Here is an 8,291-nt window from a genome sequence, read left to right as displayed (position 1 = left end):
AATAATTAATAATTAATCTTCCTCGCTAAACTAGATTTCCTGAGGGCAGGGTCTCTGGTTTATCATATATGTGTGTGTGTGTGTGTGTGTGTGTGTGTGTGTGTATACACACATAGTGGTAAATATATATAACCTTAATCAATTTGAATTGTGTAGTTCAGTCCTATTAAATACATTCACATTGCTGTGTAATCTCCTGAACCCTTTTCATCTAGCAAAACTGGAACTCTGTATTCATTAAACAACAACTCCCCATTCCTTTCTGCCCTAGCCCCGGCACCCAGCATTCTATTTTCTGTCTCTATGAATTTGCTACTCTAGATATGTCATAGAAGTGAAATCACATAACAGTTATCCTTTTGTGACTGGCTTATTTCATTTAGCAACCTCAAGATTCATGTCTGTTGTAGTATATATCAGAATTTCCTTCCTTTGTGAGGTTGAATAATTGTGAATGGAATGAATTCATTGTGTGTATATACCACATTTTGTTTATTGTTCTCTCAATGGACACTTGGGTTGCTTCCACTATTTGGCTGTTGGGAATAATGAAGCTATGAACATGGGTATGCAGATATCTCTTTGAGACCCTGCTTATAATTTGGAGATATATACTCAGAAGTGGAACTGCTGAATCATATAGTGATTCTATTTGTAAGTTTTTGAGGAACCATCACAACATTTTCCATAGTGGTTGCACCACTTTACATTCCCAATAGTGCACAAGGGTTTCAATTTCTCCACATCCTTGCCAACACTTGATATTTTCCAGGGTTTTTTGGTAGTACCCATCGTAATGTGAGGTGGGGTCTCATGGCTTTGATTTGCATTTCTGATTAGTGATGTTTACCATCTTTTCATGTGATTGTTGGCCATTTGTAAATCTTTTTTGGAGATATGTCTACTCAAGTCCTTTGCCCATTTTTAAATTGAGTTGTTTGGGTTTTTGTTGTTGGTTTTATTCATCTTTGAGTCCCACATAGCATATATTCCATTGTTTTGCCTCACTTCTAGAAACGGGCTCAGAAAATCTGAGCACCTGCAAGGGGGTTGACACAGAGGCACTGGACCATGTAAGTATATACTCTGAGGTTCTAGTTGAGCTTCACCTTTAGAGACAATTGACAGGAGTATCATCGGAGGAAGACTCTTGAGTGGGACATGCATTTCTCTACAAAAGTTTTCATTGCCTCATCACAAAACCCACACGAAATAGATTTTTAGAAGGAAAGGCGTTCTTGTTCTGGATTCAAACTCCTTGGGAAATTTGGAGAAGTCAATTTCCACTTTTTGGTTAGGAAATTGCCCTAGGCTGAACTTTGGAGACATGCTATCTATGCAGCAAAGGTCAAGACTCAAGGGAAACAAACGATAAATCACATTGATAATCTTCAATGGTGGGTATTTTTTCATTCAGTAAACATCCATCATTTGCCTAAGAGCCAGATACTTGGCTAGAGGGTAGGAATATTATGACAATTCGGTCAAAGTTAAGTCATCTCAGTCTGTATCTATCAAGGAGAATTACTGGAAAACTAGGTGTAGAAATGGGTAAATATTACCATTAATCTATGGCTCATTTTCCTATTTTCTTGACACTCAAATTTTGCTTTGATTTCCTTCTTTAATGATTTAGGTAAAAAATTGTAGTGGCTGATTAAAATGTGTCATGTTGAAAATGGTGGAAGAAATTAAAAGGTAATTTTCCCTTACTACTTAAAAAATCTGTGATTAACTTGATTGCTACTTCTCCCCATCTGTAGAACATAAAGTGCCTATGGAGCTAAAAAAAAAAGTATTCATTGTTCAGAATCATTATTTCAGAGACTTGGTCATAGCCAGTTTATAAGATGGCTAAGTAGAGTAACATATACAAAAGCTTCTAGAAAAGTCAGGGCAATATTTTCTTTCCTTTCTTTTTTTTCTTTCTTTCCTATAATTTTTGGTCTACCCATGAAAAAAGAGTTTACTAAGCAAATTAATAAGCAAGTTGGCAAACAAGTAAAGCACCCTTTTATTTAATAGCAAAGACATTTAGCAGCAGGACTCTATTCACACAATGAATTTGCTAATTATGAATGAGTCCCATGTAGTATTTAAATAATTTACAAGGTTTTTAGAAACCTTAGAGTTCTGTCCCCCTTCCACTTGTAACAATGTGATTGCAATCCCCAGGGAGAAAGAATATTGCTTTCAAAATATCCTATTAGTCAGACTGTTCAATTTACGTAAACCAACATCCTCTCATCTGTCGCACTTCCCGTCCATGACTGAAAACACTGAGGCCAAAATAAGCAGACAAAGCGAGAGAGCATAGCATATAAGGCCTTTCAAGGTCTTGCTGCTGCCTGTTTTACACAGCCTCAGTTTCTGCAACTCTTTACCATGCACACTGTGGCCCAGCTACAGTAAACTTCTTGTCAACTCAAAAAACAGTGCCCTTGGCCAGGTGTAGTGGCTTGCACCTGTAATCCCAGTGCTTTTGGAAGCCAAAGTGGGAGGATCACCTGAAGCCAGGAGTACAAGACCAGCCTGGGCAACATAGTGAGACGTCATCTCTAAATTTAAAAAAAAAAAAATAGCTGGGCATGGTGGCACATGCCTGTAGTCCCAGCTACTCAGGAGCTTGAGGTGGGAGAATCACTTGAGCCCAGGAGTTCAAGACTGTAGTGAGCTATGTTTACACCAAGGCCCACCAGCCCAGGTGACAGAGCAAGACCCATGTCTCTAAAATAAATAAATGAAGCGTCCTTGGCCTATGTACTGGCCTTTGCCGCATGCTCATCTGATGAGCTCCTGCTCATCTTTTGTGACCCAGACCGTAAAATTCATTGCCTTCTCTGAGCCACCTTTTCCAATGCCTGCAAGTACTTTGTCTCTCCTTCGACTGATTTCCCATAGTATTTGGCCCAGATCTTTGAGAAGTCTGATCACATTCAATGGCAATCATGTGCTTAAAAGGCTTTCTCCCACACCCGAGTATGAGCTCCTGGAAGACAGGGACTCATGTTTTACCCTTTCCATTTATCTCTAAGTACCTAGCATAGTTCTTGGCCCAGTAGGCATTCAGTAAATATTGGGCAAAAGTTATTAGGATCACGATAGTAAATGGCAGTGAGGTCTAAAGGAGAAAAAATAAGAATGATGGGGACTCTGAAGTTAAGAAGAAAGGATATATGAAGAGATTAGGAGACAGGGGTCAGCAAGAGAGGATGGAAATAGAGAAACACACGAAGAAAGCAAGTAGGAAGTGAAGGAAGAAAGAAATGAAGCCTGGGTTCTGGGAAGCAAAGTAACATCGAGAATGGACTCATGAGGTATGTGAAATTAGGGCATTTCTGAAGCTCATCTATACCCACTTTTCCCTAGAGCCAAACTGGGATGGAAGGAAGAAAAGGCCAGAGTGAGGAATGAGGCAACAAACCATCTATAGACTATGAGCTAGGCCACCGCATTTGGCCTGGGGCTGAGGCTGGCCTCCTCCCTGGCCTCTCCCGTTCTTCAGCTTCTCAATTCATATCCAGGCCTAAGCATTGTCTCCTCTTCTCTCTTTCTGCATCAGGGGAGGCCCAGTGAGGCTGTCTGTATACACAAGTTCATATATATGAGAGCAAATCGGCATGTGTGTGTGCTTGCTTCCCACTGGGTGTTTGAGTTTCTTTCACTCTTAAAAATAAGCCCAAAGGGCAGTGACATAGCAACTCCCCATCTATCTCTGCCTTTGCTATGTCAGAGAGTCTTTTACATAGCTCTGTGGAAAGACTTGGCCCGCTCCTGAGCTTGCTGAACAGTTACACTGCATGAAGGGTGGGATGCTGTTGTAATGATGCATGTCAACATGCCATGGTACGTATTGTCTTTATGACAAAATGACTTTTCAGAGTCACCAAGCTCTCTTCCTCACAGATGTACCACTTGATAGTCACGGCCTTTTGGAGTTATTTTTCGGGTAACCAAAAAGTGTCTGGGGCCTATAGAAAGCAGCACAGTGTAGCCCTAGATAAAAATCTCTTACCCAGATTGCAAGTTAGGCTCTGCCACTTGGTCTGAGGCTGAGTTTTCTCATCTGTCAAATGGGAGTAATCTCATCCACCCACCTCACAGGGGTTGCTCTGAGGATCAAATCACATGATATATAAGATTCCACATGTGACCAACATTCCACAGTTTATTGGCGATTTCTAGCTCCATTCTCTCATCTGATCCTCTCAACAATCCTGAAAATTATTTTGATCCTCATTTTACAGATGAAGAAACTGAGGCATGAAGAGGAAAAGTGACTTAGCCAAAGCGACATAGCTAGTGAGCTAGGATGATGCACGTTTTCTCTTTTCATATTCATCTTCAGTTATTCCTTGACACAAACCTGGTTACTAGTGCTATTGGCTACATGGCCCCTGTTTCTTAACTTCCCTCATGGCTCCTCCTCCCTGCAGCCTCTGAAGGTTCTCTGTGTAATGAATTAATTAGCTTTGTTTTTTTTCTCCCTTTCTCCTCCTCTTTTTCCTGGCCTCTAGAAGAAAACACCAGCAGCCCCAGCAAAGAAAACCAGTACCACCTTCAACATCGTGGGGACCACCTATCCCATCAACCTGGCCAAGGACACTGAATTTTCCACCATCTCCAAGGGCGCTGCTCCCAGTGCCTCCTCAACCCCAACAATCGTTGCTTCACCCAAGGCCACCTACGTGCAGGACAGCCCGACTGAGACCAAGACCTACAACAGTGTCAGCAAGGTTGACAAAATTTCCCGCATCATCTTTCCTGTGCTCTTTGCCATATTCAATCTGGTCTATTGGGCCACATATGTCAACCGGGAGTCAGCTATCAAGGGCATGATCCGCAAACAGTAGATAGTGGTGGCAGTGCAGGAACCAGAGCACTGTATACCCCGTGAAGCATCCAGGCACCCAAACCCCGGGGCTCCCCTTCATGTATTTCAGGATTCTTCTTTTTACCCCTCTACCAAGCTGTGACTCTCAATTCATATTTATGAATCTCTATGAAAAAAATAACTACAGAAAAATTACTTGTCCCTCCAATATTGCTCAGTATAACCCCATCAAAGCCAAACACTGCCATTTGTCCAGTTGCTCATCTTAGTCTGCCAATCTCCCCTAGCTGAGGGCACTGCATGTATTTTATTGCACTCTGCCCACTGCAAAAAGAACAAGAGATTCTACTCTCTATAGTGGAAGCCTTGGCTGTTTGAGAGGCCCAGAACAAGGAGAATTGTTGACTGGCCATCTAGATCAGATGACTCTAACTTACTAGGCAGCCAGGTTAGGCTAGGCCATGTGATCCTGCGTGCCACCTCCCCTGCCTTCAGCAAGGCCTACTAAGCGTAAGTACTGATAGCAAAGGTGGGAGCCAGTTCTACACCCCCAACCCATTTCTTGGTTTGGAAATTAGTGGGAACAATTGGTACTAACCACTGTCTACCATGTATGGCCAAAATAAATAGAACTAGCTCTGCCAGCCTGGCACCAAGATGGCTGGTGCCCTGCCATGTCCAGCCCCTCAGGAAAATAGTCCCCTCCTTGGTACATCTCTCCTCCAGAAAATCCTCTTCCCCCACTGCCTTTGACACCCTTGTAGCCAACTGAGCACTACTTAATTTGGACTCATTACCACCTGTAAACTTTTCAGGAAAAAATGATCAAGTATTTTTTATTTAAATCAAAAAGTTGCAAATAGAAACAAAGTGATCTAGATTAAAAAAAAATCCAGGCAACTAGCCTATACTGGATTGGGTAAGAGGTTTGGAGTGGACGGTAGTTGAGGATTGAAGTCTGGCTCAAAAGAGAAGGCTACTGGCAGATGAAAGTCAAATTCTTCCTTCCATACACTCCACATTCCACACCCTGGCCCAGGCACTTTTCTCCCACCATATCGAGACCCTCTGGTCCTCTGTTGATGCCGATTCTATGAGGGGTGAATTGGAAAGTCATACAAATAAATATCTCTAGTCAATATTGAGTCAACTAGATCATTAACTTTATTGCCAATTTTATAATATATTATTTAGAGGCCATTTGTTCTTAATCTTAATGTGAGTAAAAGACACAGGCATAAATATGCAATTTTTATAAGGTAGATAAACTGAATCCCAGAAGTTTGAATGATTTGCCTAGGCTCCTTACAAGTGTCTTTAATAAAGAGCTATCATGCGCCCCTTTCCAAAGGCCAAAATAAAGGACTGAGAAGCCAGGTCCACCGTGACCTCAGAATCAGCACAATCTCAGCGGGCCTTCTGGGTCACTAGTGGAACTTGGTTGGGCACCAAAAAGATTTTTAGAAAGTCACAATGTGTCACCCAAGAAGATCACTTTTAATAGTCTCGGCCCAAGAGAATGAGACTGTTTATATGATGGCAGCCCCAGCCATTTTGGCTCTGAATACCTGCACTAGAAGCCCAGGGTAAAGCCACAGAGGGCACCACAAGCAGATTCTCCCTGCCCACCGGCTGAACAAAGCTCCTAAGGGGTGTATCATTAGCTGCTGGTTGCCTTTTCATCCATCCTTTCCCCGTCCCCTGCTTCCTTGCCATTGCTGGGATAATGCATGCCAGTCCCATTATTCCTAAGACTGTGTCTGTAGGTAAATTCATGACTAGAAGAGTGTAGTCTTGTGGATATGTGGGGATATGGGGGGTGGGAGGGCGGGGCTGTTAATGGTTGTCTTAAGGAACTTAGAATGGAAGCCTGATCTTTGCCTCTCTGTAGAAACTGTGTTTCCAAATGCTTTGGTGCAATGTTTAGCTGCTGTTTATTAAACCCTTTCTGAATTGTACTTGGTCTGCGGAACTTTCTTTGGTCACTCTTTGCCTAACACAGACAGTACTATGTTTTTGGCTTTCACCCCCAATCTCATGCCATCATTACTTTCCACTTCTTAACGACCATTGGAAAAAGATGGAAGAAAGGTACCCCCAGAGCAAGAAATGTATTAGAGTGATCCAAAGAGAAACTCGTGTGAAAACATAGCTTTGATTGACTCAAGGGTCTCATTACCCAGTATGAAATATTATGAAAAGGCTGTATTGCTTCTTCTGCTAAATTCACCCACTCCCAGGAAACAGAGAAATGTATTTTCATTGTAATTCTAAAGGATTTCTCTTTTCCATGGCTTACTATTTTCCCTTTGGCAACAGTTCCCTTAGGCAATAGTTATTAGGCAAATTGAGAGTAAGTCTTTTATTGATTGAGCCATGTATTGGGAAATGGATGATGACCCTTATTTCTTACAGCGTTAGAAGAAATTTGGGAAATGATCTCATGAGATCTGCTTGAGGAAATCACCAGCTCCTAAGGGATGGGAAAAATCTTGGGAGAGCATGTCAAATCCCATACAATTTTTTCTTATCCAAAATAAAAGCAAGGACTTGCACCATCTGACACTCAATGAACATTCCAGCTCTGATGAATGTCCTACTGCTACAGCAATCCCACTGTCCCTGGGCAGTTCAATCACACCCCCAGAACAACCATGCGACGGACAGGGGGCAGCCTGTTTTGTAAAATTGCCTGATACCAATATTTAAGTGTTGCTGTTTCCTTCAAAACCTTCTGAAACTACTTTGCCTTTGAAAACTATTCCCTTAGTCTTAGGGGATAGCTCAAGCTGTTCCCATCAGCAAATGTGTTGTTGAGCTCTCCTAGAGTTTGAAACCCTGCCACAGGCTGGGACTGGTATTCTTGGACTTCAGTATTTATGGTATTCAGAGCATGAGAGAGATATCCCCAGCAGTTCATAGAGGGTGCCAGTCTAGAGGCTGTTGGAAGAGTGTCTAGCACATAGTAGGCATTCAGTAAATATTTATTGAATAAATGAATGTGAATCTGGACCAGAGCTACGTGTAGGAGGATTTCTTCATGGCAGTATTGGAGAGGAGGCTAGCCAAATCATGATGCATGGAGACTAATAGAAACAAACAAATGCAAAATGCAGCCTTGTAAAGTAGTACTAATAAATGTGCTCTATTTTAAGCCACTTTAAATAGCTTTTCCCTAATGAAATAGGTGTTTGCTCCTATGGGCTTTTAAATTTGGGGGTTCATTTAATGATCTATAAGTTCCTTGTGCTACAGTACTGAAGGCAGGAGAGGAAGGCATGACTGAGCACCAGACCCATCTGAAAGCTTCAAGCACAGCCCACTGGCCTATCCACGATGCATCTGTGTTATGACACCCTTCAGAGGGCTACCGAGGCCCTGAATCTTTGCAAGAGGTCCAGCAGGAGACGGAACTAGGAAGGGGAAAGTAAGAGGAAGGAACCAATTGGGAGAAATT

The 8,291-nt window shown here is 42.2% G+C and overlaps 1 protein-coding gene across 3 annotated transcripts in view; it reads left to right on the top strand.

Annotated features, from left to right (window-relative positions):
• Positions 1 to 5,719, top strand: part of GABRA3 (gamma-aminobutyric acid type A receptor subunit alpha3) — a 267,252-nt gene extending 261,533 nt beyond the window's left edge. The window contains exons 10-12 of one of the 3 annotated variants that reach the window (XR_009214353.1): positions 1,015 to 1,073; positions 1,637 to 1,698; positions 4,518 to 4,538. Coding sequence is in view for 2 of the 3 variants with exons in the window: in XM_032757751.2 (XP_032613642.1) it covers positions 4,518 to 4,853 (336 nt within the window). In the remaining variant the exon portion in view is untranslated. Of the gene's footprint in view, positions 1 to 1,014; positions 1,074 to 1,636; positions 1,699 to 4,517 lie in introns of all 3 variants that reach the window. The other 2 variants (XM_058441782.1, XM_032757751.2) reach the window with 2 other exon arrangements.
• Positions 5,720 to 8,291: the final 2,572 nt, after the last annotated feature.

Source organism: Hylobates moloch, unplaced genomic scaffold (assembly GCF_009828535.3).
Source record: "Hylobates moloch isolate HMO894 unplaced genomic scaffold, HMol_V3 SCAFFOLD_7, whole genome shotgun sequence".
Classification (NCBI taxonomy): domain Eukaryota; kingdom Metazoa; phylum Chordata; class Mammalia; order Primates; family Hylobatidae; genus Hylobates; species Hylobates moloch.
Note: the sequence above shows the minus strand (reverse complement) of the source record. Positions and strands in the feature narration are given on the sequence as shown.